The following is a 17,748-nucleotide window of genomic DNA, read 5'->3' as shown; positions in this document are numbered from 1 at the left end:
CAAGCGCGTCACTGTAACACCGTGTATTACATAATCTTTATTTCACGTTATATTACACCTGTGAGTGAGTTAAGATGAAACAAATGTTGCAAATCCTCTTCCAACTGGTCTAGTCTGAATAGGTGTGCAAGCTGGTATAGAGAAAGCTAACTGAGCTTTAAGGAGATATACTGCACTATGCACTATACACTAAGTGCCAATGTGTAGTTAACATTTTTGACTGGGTAATACGTTTAAATGTTTGTGCAAACGTGTTCAAACATACTGTGCTTGTAGGCTAAATTAAAAAAAACATTTTGACTTGCGCATAGCCTGTGTTTTGATTATTTAGTCTTTAACCACATTTGAACATGTTTTCAAGCACATTAAGACATCTATAAATATGTGTTGTCTTCTACTTCACTGTACACACTCCATGTGTGTTTGAGAGGGCGGAGCCTGGGAAGTGTGTCATTAACTTTTGTGTTTGGTTAATTTTTATCATTTGCCTGTGGTCATAAAGCGTTTTTATACCAAACACAATCCGTCATGCTTTTGTTGAAAAAAAAAAATAAATAAATAAAATATATATATATATATATATATATATATATAATGTGAATTAGATTTTTTTTTCCCAGAAAGTCCCATCGAAGTAATATTTTCAACAAAAGTAACCCCTGAGCACACCAGTTGGAATCTCATCATTCGTGTTTGAACAGCAATGCTATACATTGACCTGATCTCTGACCTCATAGCAATCTGGATTGCGCCGCCTGTAATGAATCCATCCATAATTAACATAAATGATCGTGCAGTCAAAAAAAGTGTGATCAATATGATCAAATAAGTTCACACATCAAAGTTGACTGCCCGAAAATATATGATAGCTGCATGACACACAGTATCTTGAAGACTATTCAAGACTACCCCTGTGATAGGTGAACTCAGGTTTTGCTATGCAGTAGAAAACAAAACAAGTCACCTTGCAACAGCTGTAATGAAAGGCAAAATGTCACCAAGATATTGAGACAACCATTCATGGAAATAGAATGGAGGGTTTGTGTAGTTTTTTTTTTTTTTTTTTTTTTTTTATAAACCTGGTTAGTCCAGTTACAAAGGAGTGGTGTGTTTCTCTCTGCAGTGCCTTTTTCTCTATGTACTTCTTGTCAGGTTTCGACTGCCAAAAGGCCTGCGCGGCGCTCTGTCCAACATACTTTTCAACTGAGGTGTGTGTATGTTGCAAGGAGAAAGGAGGCACAAGGAGAGGCAGCACTGATGCGGCCCAGCCAGTTTTCCTGGTTGCCATCAAGCTTTGAGGCATTTAACTGGCAGATCCTTCCCATCCTTGTGACAGAGGAAGACGAACACACCAAAGAGGAGAGTTGTCTCTGCTGGCCTTAGGTGGTGGCGTCCCTGGAAGCAGTATACAGTGAGTGCACTGATGACTTTGACTGGCTTTAGAGTCCCATAAGAATATGATGAATACATAATTATTGAATTCTTAATCTGAATTGGACGCAATTTAAAGAACTGAGTATTTCAGGCTTTATGGAAGAGTGTATTGATTTTGCACATGTGCTTATTTAAACCAGTTTGTTTCCATTTGTATTGATGTTGTTTATCTTATGCATATCATGTGTGTATATGAGTATGGGCCAATAGCAATGAACCACTTGGTAAAAACGCAGGTTGCGAAACGGATGAAAAACTGTGAAGCAATTTTAAATGCAGTGAAGCAGTGTCAGTCTATTTTTCATGCTATTTTTACAGAATTCATCGTTGAAGAAAAAAAATAAAAAAGAATATTACGCTGTGGAAATTTTTTTGCGTTTTTCTCCAAATGAGGCTTCCCAGAGCTATGGAGTTCAAATGTTCATTGAAAAAAAACGCAAAAAATGTTTCACCAAGTGCAAGACAATTCAATACATGTGTTAAACATAGGGTGTGATACAATGCAAACGATCATTTACTGTAGACTTTAAAGTGTAAAAGATTTGATTTGATTTTGATTTGTCAGTGGATTTACACTTACTATTCCAAAAGGTATTGCTCTTTTCAAGAGCATATGATGCAATGAGTTGTTGTCATTTTACACACACGAGTACTGTTCTGCACATGAATACCATAAATGTGCCATTTCTTTGATTTGGCATATATATATATATATATATATATATACAAGCATACATACAGTAGTTAAATAGTGATTTAGCAGTCACTGAAAATGCGCATAAATATCTGATGAATGTGATATATGTGTTTTTTTCTCTATAATGTGGTGATTTTATATTTGACAGATTCAGTCAATTATTGTACATGAAGTACATTTTACTTAAAAAAAACACTATGTTGTGTGGAAAGCTAAAATATTTTGGGTAGGTTTTGTTGGCATTAGCCAGAGTTTTCTGGTGACTTGTTCCCCTTGGGTATGCACTGTCACTTTTTTTTCTGTAGAGGTGTTGCAATGTACCTGGTTGAATTTACATGCGGAGATGTTGGGGTGTGGTTGACAGACAGACTGTTATGTGACGGAATGCGCGTGTCGATCAGTGCAGCATGTGAGGGAATGCAAACCGACTGGTCCACATGCATGCATTCCCCTGCGGAGGCCTCGAATTCTTGAGGAGCGGTGTTAAAAGGTGTTGTTGTTTCTGTGTCTCACTCAGGAACACGAAGCACATGCAAACAAAATAGAAAAAAGATTAATTCAAAGTAGGGATGGTTGGGTATCTTTGTTCTGATGTATTGTTTTATGCAGGAATCTAGATTACGTAACCAAATAAGAGAGCTCCAAAACTGCATTAAACATGTAATAAAAAATGTAGTGAAATTTAGCAAGAATAGAAAATCATAAGACACCTTTTTTGCCTATTACATATACTGAAGATAGAAATGACAAGAAATAATTTATAGTTTTTAAATTAGACTATCCTCACATATTTTTTGTTTATCTAAATTTGCCTATAACATATTACTGTAAACTTTGGACCATAAGCCATCACTTTTTATCAAACTTTGAAGCCTGTGGCTTGCAGTCCAGTGGGGCATATCTGCAGTTTTTTTTTTTTAACCAGCCACCTGGGGGCGATCTCCTGCTAAACGAATGGAAACAGAAGAATAAGCAATCAAAGTACTGATTTGGAGTTTGAAATGCTATTCCACTTTGGATCAGTAAATAAAATCAGCCATGTTACTGTTGTGATGGTGCAGCATTCTAAAAATCAAAGTGTGTCAGTGTTAAGTTAAAATCATGTTGTTTCTGCTCTTATTTCTAAACAAGCATGCATGTTCAATCTGTATTGAAAGTGTGTTGGTGCTGTTCTTATTTCTAACTATGCAGGCATATTCAGTCTCTTGAAGACATGATGTTGCTGTAAACGGGCAGTTTGAAAAAACAGTTTCAAATGAAAACAAATATTGTAAAAATGTCCATGTACCAGCTTTCTACGTAAATATCTGATGTTACAAACTGTAACTTATAGTACTATACAACCCTAGCCTATACATAAAAAAAATATATATTTTCTCTCAAATTGTTGTCGTTACAGTCCAGTGCAGTTTATAGTCCTAAAAATATGATATATGAAAGGGCCTCCGCAGGGGTTCACAAATACTTAACATTGTATTCATACATTAAATGTGGCTCATAGTGTCATGTGTTATCTCTGAAGAAAATTGTTTTTCCTGTTTTTCAGAAATACATGCACAGAGGAGCTTCCGTATGATGTCTTCATACACCTAAGAAAAAATGGTAAGCAAGAGAAACTATCTAAACAAAATGTGATCGTGAAAATTACTTTATTTGAGTCTCAGAAGTAAGTTACAGCATATACCCATTCTATAATCAAGAGCGGCGACAACATGAACAACTTTCCAGAAGGTCTGATCTTGGATACCTCTGGAAAAGGAGAGGTCCTTCGATCTCTTCCAATGGGCACAATTGTTGAAACCACTGGCGTGCAGGCAGGTAAGGCAATCGGTAAATTTTTCCATTATCTACTAGAAATGTTTGATTCTAGTTTCAGGAATTCCTAATTGTTTCAGGGGATGACATAGTAGCAGCCACGATACACCTGGATCACCTCAGCCAAAATGAAGTGCAAAATATTCTGAAGGCACTCGAGTCCTATGATAGCAACATGAAGGTGGTGACGAAGAAGGAGCTCAGCGCCAGCACCAGCCTGAGCTCATTGGGATTAGGCCTTCAAGACTCATCAGAGGTAAATGTTGTCCTTAAAGCTAATAAGGAGCAATGCTTCAGAGTAAAAAAAAAAAAAAACAACAACCAAAGAATCACAATGTATTTACTGTATTGTAAAAAAAAAAGAGAAGAAGAAAATGACATTTGAGAGATGTTATATTTACAGGGATGCTTAACTTGGTTACAGTTAAAAGACTTTGTAGTGCGTTCCATCATACCAAATCCAAGATCCGGAACCTTTGAAAATATTTTTTAACCTTGTTTTTATCAACAGGTGGTCAGTGGTGGCTTCATCAAGATGACAGATATGGATATATCATCTGAGAAACATCTTTCCTCTCTTGGTGGCCTAGCAGCAAAGTTACATGCTGCTCAGGCTGTTGGGAGCAACTCAAATGGTTTTGAGGTCAATGACCTTCCTAATGTCAATTTCACTAGGCTGTCAGCTGATGCTGGTGCAGAGTACACATTATCCTCCCTTGCAAAGGCTAGTCCAGATCTTGATGGCGCCCTCACAACACCCAATGTCATTTTGCCAAGTCATCACCTCAGCAATCACAATGCTACACTTGACATTGACAAACCACAAGTAACGACAGGTAACGTCCATTACAAAGCTCCACACTTCTCAATGCCGAAATTTGATGTGCCTATGGTTGAAACACCAATGGTGGGTGGTGGTTTGAACCTTCCTTCTGTGAACGGAGAATCAAATGGCCTCAACCTGAACACACCAAATGTAGATTTTAATAAAACAAGTTTGGATCTGAATGGTCCCAAAGTGGATTTAAATGGTCCTGGTGTCACACTTGGAACCCCGGATGCTGACATTGATGTATCAGCAGATCCTTTTAAGCGGCTCAACCCAAGGTGGAGGGCTCCGCATTTGAAGTTGAAGAAGCCCAAACTTCCTGGCGCAAAAGCTGATGTGGACTTGGATGCTGACCTGAGCTCACCAGAGGTCAATTTATCTGTCCCCAAAGTGGAGGGCGGATTACACGCACCAAAAATTGATGTTAATATGCCAAATGCTGACCTTAAAGGCCCTGAGTTTGACATGCACGAGCCGCATTTGGATGGTAAATTTGTCTGGCCTCATCAAAAATGGAAGATACCAAAATTAAAAGGCCCAAAAGCAGACTTAGATGTAGACGCAGGCCTGAGTACACCCGATTTAGATGTGTCAACTCCAAAGCTTGGGAGTGGCATAAATGCTCAGATGGCCCTTCCAAAAGCTGACTTAAAAAGTCCAGATTTAGATGTTGAGACCCCAAATCTTGGCATTGGTTCTCCATTTGTGAAAAAAAACTGGCACCTGAAGCTGAAGAAACCCAAAGCACCTGACCTCAAATTGAACACAGATGTAAGCACACCAGATATTGGTCTCTCTGGTCCAACCATTGATGGTGCCATTGATGCACCGGATCTTGACCTGAACTTACCTAAGGCCAATCTAGATATCAACGCACCAAATGTGGACATGGAGGCTCCATCAGGTAGACTTAAGTTCCCAACGATGAAAAAGCCAAAGTTTTGGCTTGTTGGACCAAAGGTGAAAACCCCAAATGTTGACCTTGATACCGACGTAAAAACCCCTCACCTTAGTCTTTCTACTTCACAGACATCACTACATGGGCCTGATGTGAATTTGCCCAAAGCTAATGTTGATGTTACGACCCCTGACATCGATGCATCTGGAAAGATCAAGTGGCCCACCATGAAAAAGCCAAAATGGTCCCTCTCAGGTCCAAAGATTAATGGTCCAGATTTGGACGCTAATGTTTCAACACCTGACCTGAGTCTCACGGGTCCAAAGTTGGATACTGATCTAAATGCACCAGATCTAAAACTAAAAACTGCAGCTTTGAATGGGCCCAATTTAGACATTGATGCTGATGCTCCATCTGGAAAATTCAAATGGCTCAAGAAGTTTGGTACACTTAAATTTCGAAAACCTGATATTGATGGTGACGTCAAAGTGCCAGATGTGGATGTCAATGCACCTGATATGGATTTACGAATGAGAGATGTTGGTATTTCATCAAGTATTGACGGTCCAGACCTCAATTTTAGGAAACCTAATGCTAATATCAGAGGCCCTGATTTAGACCTCAACGGTTGCGATGCAAACATTGAACCAATTGATACTAAGGTGAAGTTGCCAAAAATTAAAATGCCAAAATGGCCAAAAGTCAAAGGCCCACAAGTTGATACCACTTTAAAAGCTCCAAATGTTGATGCCAATGTCGATGTTCCTAATCTAGCTGCAGATACTCCGAATTTAGATCTGAAAACACCTAATCTATCCTTGTCAACACCAAAGGTTGGAGGTACTCTTGATGCACCAGATGTGAATCTTCAGTCTCCAGAGGTTTCAATTGGAAATCACAAATTTCCCAAACTGAAATTGCCATCCCTGTCAGGGCCAAAGTTTGAAAAGCCTAATCTTGATATTGATGCCGATGTCAAGGGTCCACATCTTAACCTTGCTCCTCTTGATATAAATGCACCCCACTTGAATTTGTCGGGTACCAGGATGGATGGGGGGTTTTCTGCTCCTGATGTAAGTCTACCGAAAGCAGATTTAAATGGCGCAGGTGTTGACCTACCCAGTGCTGACATGGGATTAGGACGGTTGAATCTTTCTGGCCCTCAAATTACAAACCCGGGTGTAGACATCAATCTGCCCAAAGCAGATGTAAACATTAAAAACCCAGACCTGAGTCTTGGGAATCTCCATGCACCCAGCATTGGCACCAAATTTCCAAATGTTGACCTGGAAGCACCTGACGTCAGGCTCAATAGTCAAGTTCCAAATGTGGGTATCAATATTCCCACTGCAGATCTTAAAGGCCCAGATGCACAGCTAAAAACACCAGTTCTAGGTTTAGACTCCCAGCTAGGGGATTTTGCGTTGCCTCATTATAAGCTCCCCAAGCTAGATCTTTCAAGCTCTGGAGTAGGGGTCCCCAGTGTTCATCCATCACTTCAGGCTGGACTGGACACGCCCCATGTCAACATAGGCACACCCAAAGCAGATTCAAACATATCTGTTCCTGCAGTAGATTTAAGCGCTCCAAAGTTGAGAGGTAACATAAAAGGACCAGAAGTAGAAGCTGATCTTGAAAAGCCCAAATTGCCACATTTCAAAGTTCCAAAACTAAGCTTCTCTGGATCAAAACCTAGACAACTCAGTCCAAAACTGTCCCTTGATGGTTCAGTCTCACCTCCGGTAATGTCTTCCCCTGAAATAGCTGGGGATGTAGAAATCAAAGATTCTCCCAAGAGTAAATTCAAATGGCCCTTTAAATGGGGATTTAAATCCCACTCGATCGACGCTGAAGAGTATAACGAGAACGCTGAAGTGAATGCTCCCAAATTCAGAATCCACACCTTGCCCAGAAACTGCGTAGAAATGAAAACAGAAACTCCAGACATCTTTAACCTGTCCAAATTTGACAATGAGGCCAAGGATTATGTCATGAGCAAAGGAATCCGTTTACCGGTAGTAAATGCCCCATCAAGAAACGGAGAAAGGATCGACATCATGGAGAGGCTGAAAATGGCAATGGAGAAAGTACCGTCGACTGACACCTCACCAACAGAGGACAAAGCAGTGACCTTGAAGATGGCTTCGGAGAGTCTCAGTGCCTTTGCAGGAGATGGAGACTCCGGTTTCGTTCGAGGAGGGACTTTCAAAGTGGAAAAGCCGGAGTTCCCAACGGGCTTGATAGATCCGGCAAGATTGGCCGATGAAACAGATGAAAGTAGCAAATTATCTGTAGGCCTCTCCAATATGCTTGGACTCGATGTCTAGCATTCAGATGCTTACTGCTACCGTGGGACACATAAAGCAGACCCCAGCCAAGAGAAGGCCATACGAGGACAGCCGTTTCGCCAAACCATGTGCATACACCTGTTATTTATATACATATATATATATATATATAGAGAGAGAGAAAGAAAGATTTTGATCTTTTTTTTTAAAGATTGATCTGCAAATATGCTACTTTTGTTGACATTTAACTGTTTCATTTTTCTGACAAGTAACATCATTTTTCTTTAGTTAAGTAACTGTGAATGAATGTGATTGACATCTTGTGTTCAATAAAAACAACAGCGTATTGAAACATAATCGGTGATTTTTCTCCCAAAAGTAAAATGAAGTAAAAGGATGCAATAGTAATGAGATGAGTTTGTACGGACTCGGATTGAGAACCGCAGAGTTGAAAAATCCACATTCACAAGTCAATAAGGTTTATCGCAGTTGCGCAGAAGAGCTATTTTTACCACAGCACGCTCGCTTTATTTTGATAGATATCGATCGCTATAGGTGAACACTTCTTTGGCGGGGACAAAACCCAGGTTATAAAACTGAAAATGAATTGGCACAACATATTTTGCTGTGCCAAAACTTTGGTCTGACTCAAGCAGTTGTATTTCTGAAGTGACTTGTAGCAAAAGTAAAGATTTTTTTTTTTAATTGGTTTGTCGTATAAATTGCAATGACAACCATATGATTGGCTTGTTAGACTAAAAGAAAAGATGGCATGTCAGGATATGACATGGGGACAAAATAATGAGGTTGGCGAAAACTGTAATGAGACAACGGCCCAGGGCAAAGAAAAAATACATGCTCATGGATGTACGAATTTTAGCTTAAATGTGTTGCATTTTTGTGAAAACTAGCAAGACGAGATTTGCTCGCTGAACCGCACCGGAGTAAAAGCTATTGTACAAATATTTTTACCTTTCTATTCAAACTGCTTCCTTTTTATGCTCCAACATGTCAGTCAACTGAGGAATTTTTGAAAAGCGGTGGTGCCTTGACTTACAAGCGCCCCAGCTATTGAGTTTTCCCAATGTTGACATTTTAAGCCTTGAATGTCATCCTCTTCCGAAATCATGCTGTTGCCTTCTAAACGTCTGTCTGAAAGTGCGGACATTATTCATATTAACGAGCAAATGTGACATCATTTGCTGCCATTCAAAAGGAATGCTTTTATATAAGATTTTTAGTAGTTTTTATTTACATGTATACCAAGAAAGCAGAGTAAGCAAAAAAACAAAAAAATAGGGAGTCTAATTTGCTTGCTGCCAGCGTGACGGCCAATCCTTTTCCATCCAGCTCTGCAACAATCGCAGCACGTCGATTCGCTGGTAAAAGCGGCACAGTTCAGTGAGCTCTGTGACAGGTTTCTGGTTGTAACGCAGCAGGAACTCCTGGGTGGGACTGTGGGATAGAGAACCTTGGGTCCGGTGCTCCAGCAGGGTGAGCTCGTCGTAACTCATGCCCCAGCGGCTCGCAAAGTTCTTCCAGTTTTTGACAGTGCAGTGGTTCGGGTCCAGTTTTAGTCGCAATAAGTCCAGAAGATCTTTGTCATTCAGGAGGTCACTGATCTTCGGCGGAGGTGCAGGTCGGCAGCACTTCTCACAGCGGCTGTTTAGCTCTAATTGGAGTTCTTTGGGGTGGTCTTCTTGGCAAAAACATGCAAATGAGGACATGAATAAGAAATGATAGGCAGTATTGGAATATATTGTTCTAGGGAGGAATCATTATTTTACTCATTCATTTTAATCTAGTATCATTTTTGCTTGATTATTCTATTCATGAATAAATGCTTTACCTGGTGACATGAATGTTGGGCAGGTACATTCTTCACTATCTTTCGGCTATAACAGAAAACACAGTCAATGTAACTTGATTAAAGATCAAACTTATTCTTAGAGTTACACAGGTAATAAATAATATTGAGCTTAACTGTGTGGAAAAGAATTGCACTCAAAAACGGACACCAATGTGGAAAAGCAGAAATCCAATGCAACCACAGTGAATATAGACAACTGGACTCAGAAACTAGACTCAGAAGCTTGACATGACAGCTTGGGAGCTATATTTAGCGTCCTTGTAGTATGTCACTGGGAAACTATAATATAAATACTGTCAGCCATCAATCCTATATGCAGATAAACCAAAGAACTATTTGTTGTGGTATTTTGCCTTTTGGGCTACCCTAGTTCTGCTAGTAGGTGACACATTGGTTAAATCTATCAATATAAACAATGGAATGACAAATACCAGCCTGACTGGAAAGACAGAATTTTACTACTGTGAAATGTTACTAAATGAGTGAAAGATGCCTTATGGTGCAAACAATACAGTAATACTCCTAATACTGACCTGCCTGATTCTGTTGGAGGGCCCCAAGTATCCAGAGGGCATGGAGCTTAGGTGGAGTGTCACAGCATCTGGTGGAGATACTTCATTTTAAACACTGGAGACCTTCGAAAAGAAGAGACTTGGTGCTCCCAACTGTTTCCTCTGTCTCTCTCAATTTGACATCACATTAGTTCTAGTTGAAGTCCAAAATTTGTCAGCCTACTCATTACAGTTGAAAAGAGCAAGGGGCTTAAAATTGACCCCTGATGCCCACCTCCACCTTAATCGCCGTTGTCACACCTACAGCAAACCTCAACACAGTTCTGCACACACGTGTTATTTTTTTATTCACAAGTTTTTTCTTTCTGTGTGTAGTCCTCATGCTGAGTGTTGTTGGGCGGAGTCTCCTTGAGTCTCACTTGCTGCCAGTAATTGAATATTTAGGTGCAGAAGAAATGAAGTGAAGATGCTGAGTTATTAGTGCTGAGTTAATTCATTGCTCATCACCATGGCCATAGCATTGTTGTTTTGTTTTTGTGTTCATTTCCTTGTCTGACGTGTTCTTGAATCAGTTTCTTGTCATCAGTCTTTTGCTCGTAAGTACGACTGAGTTGACACCAAACAATTGAGAAAAAAAGAAACAATTACGTGTGACGGAAAGGGATACACACGCTGCAACCGGGAGAATGGTACAAACACAGAAATGAGGCAAGCAAACGGCCATCCATCCATTTTCTGTCATTTTCTTATTCTCATTAGGGTCGCAAAAACTAAGAAAAAAAATATGCAAACAAAAAATGCAAAGACATAAAAAAACTTGCAAAAGAAGAATAGAAATGGAAGCAAACTTATAACAAAACAATAGCCAAAAAAACCCTGCAAAAAACACACCAGTGTTGCGATATAGCGTCAACAACTTTCCAAAACAAAACAAATGCAACAGTCGTTTCAAATGAATATTATTGCCCTGTCTTCGTTTCTCTTTGGTTTCACATCAATAGCAGCATTGAACTCCACACCTTTGGTATTACTGACACCTGGCGGTAGAGGTGGTGCACTTTACATATTGACTGGAGGTTATAAAACTGTAGTGGAACGGTAATAATACTGTACATCGCTGAAATTACTATTGACATATTATATGAGGATTGAAATAGAGATGAACCCAAACCCATACTCATTCTCTGTCTGTCTCTCTCTCGCTCCTTAACTACGATTATTGATTTTGCATCACTGTGCCGTGACTCACTCGTCAATGTCTTTAGGTACCGCCCACTTGTGTAACCACTTCCATTGTGACGTTACCTTGCAGCCATATTTTGTCATTGTAGCTTGTTGTTTGTCCCAGGGTGCCCTGCGATTGGCTGGCAACCTGCCCAGGGTGTTGTCCCCCGCCAGCTGGGATAGGCACCAGCAAGCCTGCTACTCTAGTGAGGATAAGCGGCTCTAGAAAATGGATGGATGGATGTTTGCAACTATTTTAATCTCTGATTTTCTTCCCGCTTGTTTTTTTGTTGTCATCATCATTCTAGATGAAATTGAGCAGCCATTCTAATCTTTAATCTCAAATAGTCTGTTTTATCCATTGAGCTCCCACCACCACTCTGCAGTATCACGTTTCACATACCAGAATGGGTGAGGCAGGAAGTCAGACAAAATGATGGTATTGAATGTCATTAGTCGGCACGGGATTCTTGATTGTAAAACGCGTCAATGCATTGATAAGAAAAGCCTGAAATGAAGAACAAGTTGGCTCTAGCGAATGATTGTGACTATTGACATTTTGAACCCTTGTGCTGACATCAGCAGGGCACTGAATACAGTCCAGCTCTAATAATAGAACCTGTGATGAAAAAAGATCCCAGACAGAAAAAAGGAATTCTAGAAATGGTCAATAATATATGCATTTCTACACCCACATTTGTATATTATTTAACAGCGCCACATTTCATTTTTAGCACCTCAGTCCAAACAAAATGTTTCATTGTACACCATGTGTTGCAGTCCAAATAGTATTAGGTCACATTTGCCCATCTAACAATAATATTTATGATGCTGTACTATTCCCGAGACAAAACTTGAATGGGGTGTCGGTCCAAACATAAATAATTGAAATAAGTACTCTATCCGTCATTAGACCACCATTAATGAGGGAGCCTGACTATTGAATGTGATTTTGTGGAAGCTAATTCTTACCTTTGGACCTCTGAATGTAGATGATTGCATTACAAGGTGATGTTATTCAAGTTGCAACTTATGGGTTATGCTTTAGGACCATCTCTAACATACAATCTAACATAGAAGGTCCAAATTTTCATCAAAAACGAGGAAATCATTTTACAAAGATAGGGTTTGAAAAAACGGTTGTTTTAAATAAAACAATGCAGAAAGTTGGGTCAAACTGACACAAATATTGGGTCGCTCCTTTTTTGACTCATAATTGGGTTATTTTGACCCGCCTTTTGTTAAAGTGCTATAACCAGGATTATATATATTTTTTAAATTATTGCTAGTTTTTATATCATTCATATATTACTTTGATTATTTAGTTTTAATTATTTTAGAGATGTATTAGCTTTCAATAGTTTTTCTTTTGAAGATGCTTCAAAGTTTTTTTTAGTTTTCTAAAAACAGTTGAAATGTGTAGCTAAAAGCCTCATTCTGATATGTTTGATTCAATATTATATTTTAAGTGTTCTCATTTTCTTTTGTAACCATCAAATTAATCTTCCGTGTACCATGAAAGTACCATTGCAACTATGGATATTTGTACTCTATTTTGAGAATTGTGGCTTGAAGTGATAAGCCACATGACCATTGATGATGTCACGCTCGATTCCTGACTGTTCTGTCTATTTGCAAAAGCAAATCATGAAAAAGCTGACAAATCCTAATAAACTGAAGGTCAACAAGCTGCCCAAAATTGATTGCACTGGATTGTGCTGTTTGGTGCTTTGAGTAACTTACTTACCATTAGGATCAGTGACTTGCACGGGATAATTGGCTTCTAAAGACTGCGACAGAAAAAAAATAGACCAGTTAATAATAGCAAAATAAATCAAGCTAAAAATAAAGACGCCTTTTGTGAAAGCTTCGAAAGTAGCTCACACACATCAGTCTGCAACTAAGGAAGAAAATAACTGTACAAAGACATTAAATAGCAGGCTGGAACTTGTTCCTCAGTGAGCCCCAGTGCGCTTGCAGCGGTTTTTTCACTTCTACATCTTAGAGCTATAGCAAAAGACACAAGTGCAAAGGCTAAAGTAAAGAATAAATGAAAAAAGTACCGTACTCACAAATTCTGCCACAAATGTGGTGGTGTCAGTGTCCTCCACTGGTTCCGAGCTGATTCTGTCCACTTCCAAACACAGGGAGATTTGTTACATTTATAAACTGTCGATACAGTGGTGCCTTGATATACGCCTAATTTGTTCCGTGACTAAGTTCGTAACACAAAATTTTCATACCTCAAATCATGTTTCCCCATTGTAATAAAGGAAAATTTCATTACTGGTAATCTGTTCCTAAATAAATACATATATCCTTTTAAATGCTTCTCTACCAATAAAAACAGCACTCTATAATATTGTGCTTAATTGCCAGCCATGGCTACCTGAGAACAGACGAGATATATAGTCCATGGACTCTACATGGATCTCACTACTATATAGCCGTCTCAGCTCCTTTCTGAGGATAAAGAATACATACATTACTGAGAGCACTAATACAACCCAAAACCACTAATAATAATTAACACTAATAAAACCCAAAACACATCCACAACACGTAAATACCAACACTTAAATATTTAAAGAACAAAATGACACTTTTCACTTCTTTAGCTGTAATCACTTTTATTTCTTCTGCATTACGCATACCGGTGTCACTCATATCCTTGATTGTAACAATGGATGCCTGCTGTTTAAGCATACTTTTTCTATTTTGTTTTATTAGATTTAGGTGAACTTGTCTATATATTTTTGCTTAATTATTCTAAAACAATAAAGCATCTTTGGGTTCTCAAAAAGTACTCTACAAATTACATGTCTTACTATTACTATTATATATGTTTCTTTTTAGTGTTAGCATTAGCGTTTCGACTAGCAGACTGAGCTAAATCTTTGTTTCAAACACAGTACAAAATGTGTAATCCTCTTGGCTTTATGTCGACTTTGATTGTAAACTATAACATACTCAAAATCAGTCGAGTTACGTTTACTGCCACCTTTCATTTGTATCTCAAGTTCATGCTAGCAAATCAAAGATAACAAAAAAAGACACAAATAGCAATGTGCATCCATGATGAACTTAGAAAAAAAATAAGAATTCAACATTTTGCAAAAAATAAGAATTCAACATTTTGCAAAGGAGCTCAAAGGCCCTTTTAAACCCTAGATCAGTTGAGCATTGTTTCTCCGTTTCTGGGAATGCGAGAACATGCTACTACATGCTCAGGATAACACTCAAGAGATGAAATACAAACCGCATGATAATACATTTCTTATGGTGTATAATTCCATGCAGGTGAATCTAATAGTCTACTATTTGACCACCCATGCCTCCTGTGAAACAATCACAAAAACTCAATGGCAGATCATTTTAAGGAAAGACCTGTCCATTAAAATTTAGCATTTTCCTTCAAATCTCATAAAGTGACCGGCAATTTTCGATTCTTCTAATTTGTGATTCCAGTTTGAGTTGGTGATAGTAAAACTGCTCCAAGAAAGCGCCTGATTCTAGAATAGGTTGGCATTGTGAGGACCGATACCTTGAAATAAGGCCAGGTAGTGACTCCATACGATACTTGGTTACGGTACATATTTATCCCAAGGCAATAAATAGGATACAACATTAACAGCCAATTATAGGGCACTGAGGACGATTGAGTGGCCAACTAACTTAACCTGTATCTTTTTGAAATGTGAGAGGAAACCTGAGCACCCAGAGAAAACACACACAGGCACAGGGATAACCTGCAAACCCCACACAAAAGACCAGAGCACTGACTCAAACCCACGGCTTCTGCACAATGACCACTGTGCAGCCCTGTTTTTATTCTTTCTTAAAATACTTTGTTATTGCCTGTCTGATCAAAAAACATCATTTTGAAGCAAGCTTTTACCATATTTTCAAACACATTTTTTACTTCAACTATTTTAATGTCTTCTATATTGCCTGTCTACAATGCTTTGACAGTGCAAAAGTGTATTTTTGAAGCTGTTTTTTCTATTTTCAAATTTGACATAGCTATTTTGACATCTTACATATTTTAATCATCTATCTATCTATCTATCTATCTATCTATCTATCTATCTATCTATCTATCTATCTATCTATCTATCTATCTATCTATCTATCTTCAACATTAGGAGTGCACATGAATTTTAAAATCCATGTATACTGTACAGTAATTACTGAACCAAATATGATTCAACTGTGTACTGTATTTAGTTTCACATCTAAATAGCACAGAAAAATGATCTATGGCACTTACCAAATTGTTCTTTGCATGCTCTCAAAGTGCTCATTTTTGAAGTCTCTCCAGTACTCCAAGTCAGTGAAGTGCGTTAAAAGATGTTGATGCCAGCCAGTGGCGGCACCTGAAGCAAGAGAATCCTCTTCAAAAGGAACAGGTAGGTAGCGTCATTTTAACGCTACGTTCAAGTGCTGCTCGTAAATGTTACCTTCATGGGAGGGGCGATGAAATGTAAAAGGAATAGCACTTAATTTGCTTGACCCAATCTGTTTCTATTTACCATCAACGGTGAGAAAACATACCCCTGTTTTGTTACATTTTGTTCTAGGGTTAATATAATTGTAAAATAATAACAATAAATCCAAACTACACATAACTGTGTTTGTACACGTTACTGTACAAGAGTCCTCTGATGATGTCAGCCCTCCGTAATTCCATATTTACATGAAAAATATTTGGAGACAACAAATAAGAAGCAATTCAATGAAACACAGCTAATGCGTGGGAACTGAGTGTGCCATTTTATACCGCTTGCTATTATTCAACCCTGCTGTGTAACTAACTTTCAAATGTAAACAAACACTATTGTATTTGATAATATGAATCCTAACACTTTCTAAATCGTCTAATGTGGTATTTTTGGACAGTTATAATTATAATCAATACATAGTTTGGTGCCCGCCAAAACAGAAAGCATTAATATGTTTTCCCATAAAATGAGGAAGTTGTTACTGTACTTCAGAAGGGACTGAGGCAGGTGAGGAAACTCACAGGTGAACAGCTTCAGGGACCAGAGGAGCCACACATTCTTTGCATGTTTGTACATGTTGGAGTTGCTGCCTTTTCATTTTTTTTTAAAAATCTTCACTGCACAAGCTTTTTACGACACTTTCATACTGTCTTTCAAATAAAGCTTCCCTTTAGTTTTTTTTTTCCAACCTCTATCCAACAAAAATCGGAGATCAAGTGGATACACACGTAGAAACGATCTTGCTGATGTTGAACATTTTTCATCTTTCTAATCAAAGAAAGCAGTGTCTGATTGTTGAAAGATTATCCTGATCAATTATTCTAAGATTTTCCACTCTTGGTTCAGATTAGAATACGGACCGGGCAATCAAAATTAATAGTATTACAGAATGTAATACATACTGTAAGGCTAAACTCCGAATTATTCGAGAAAAGATGAAACTTCATTTCACTGAATTTACCCATGAGAAAATCAGCAGTCGAGCTGTAATAAAATGACAAAGGGAAGTACACTTCATCCAAGCTTGCACATAGTTTTATGTTGGCTACCAAGGCTACACAATTGCATTTACTCAGCATTTCCCAAATGCACTCAGAATCACGGGCTCCATTTCAAGAAGGCCACAAAAGGCCAGGCAGAGGAGACACAATAAAATGGGGCACTTGTGGCACTTGCTTCAAACAAAACACAAGGTGTAGAGTAAACAAGAGACCCTTGTTTGGCTGCAGGGGTTGTCAAGGAGAAATCCTTGTCGGCGCTTCATCACCTGGAGGATTTCTGGGTTTAAAGGAGCAAAACACCAGTGAATGGTGGCCCCAAACTGATGACCTTGCAGTTACACGACTGGCACTGTTGAAGGTAATCAAGCAGAAAGGCCCTGCAGACCAACCATCTGTGCTCTTACCTAGTTAGTACCGTAGCAAATAGTTCAGATGGGAAATGAACCAAGGACATTTTAAAAAAATTCCCATTTCTATACTTTTTTTTGTGACTATTAGTCCCACTGTGCCGCTGCTGCTAACTGCTGATAACACTCTGACACACTAAATTCAATGGCAACTTCCCTTTGAGAACATCCTGTTTGAAGCCTTGCAGAATAGGACTGTTTAAATAACAAACATAATTGAACACATGCATTTGTCCATTCATGGAACATAGACCTTTTGTGAAAATTGACA

General features: G+C 38.6%; 2 protein-coding genes across 3 annotated transcripts; one reads left to right on the top strand and one right to left on the bottom strand.

Moving 5' to 3' along the window:
- Positions 1-1,302: 1,302 nt before the first annotated feature.
- Positions 1,303-8,318, top strand: LOC148420075 (uncharacterized). Its single transcript, XM_088422212.1, has 5 exons — positions 1,303-1,411; positions 3,678-3,733; positions 3,832-3,949; positions 4,027-4,202; positions 4,458-8,318. Exons 2-5 carry the CDS (start codon positions 3,731-3,733, stop codon positions 7,998-8,000), a joined length of 3,840 nt encoding a protein of 1,279 aa, XP_088278338.1. The 5' UTR covers positions 1,303-1,411; positions 3,678-3,730; the 3' UTR covers positions 8,001-8,318.
- Positions 8,319-9,226: 908 nt separating this feature from the next.
- On the bottom strand, positions 9,227-17,498 carry edaradd (EDAR-associated death domain). 2 transcript variants are annotated; one of them, XM_088421805.1, is made up of 7 exons: positions 17,475-17,498; positions 15,838-15,943; positions 13,640-13,701; positions 13,315-13,357; positions 10,365-10,432; positions 9,811-9,856; positions 9,227-9,660 (listed from the first exon to the last, which is right to left on the bottom strand). In XM_088421805.1, exons 2-7 carry the CDS (start codon positions 15,869-15,871, stop codon positions 9,266-9,268), a joined length of 648 nt encoding a protein of 215 aa, XP_088277931.1. In that variant the 5' UTR covers positions 15,872-15,943; positions 17,475-17,498; the 3' UTR covers positions 9,227-9,265. The 2 variants fall into 2 exon arrangements, with proteins under 2 accessions (XP_088277931.1, XP_088277932.1); XM_088421806.1 differs by lacking the exon at positions 17,475-17,498 and having other exon boundaries at positions 9,227-9,657; positions 15,838-15,954.
- Between the last annotated feature and the right edge of the window lie 250 nt (positions 17,499-17,748).

This window comes from Hippichthys cyanospilos, chromosome 8, assembly GCF_059441005.1.
Source record: "Hippichthys cyanospilos isolate Australia breed blue-spotted pipefish chromosome 8, RoL_Hcya_1.0, whole genome shotgun sequence".
In the NCBI taxonomy this organism is placed as follows: domain Eukaryota; kingdom Metazoa; phylum Chordata; class Actinopteri; order Syngnathiformes; family Syngnathidae; genus Hippichthys; species Hippichthys cyanospilos.
This window is presented reverse-complemented; position numbering and strand designations above follow the sequence as displayed.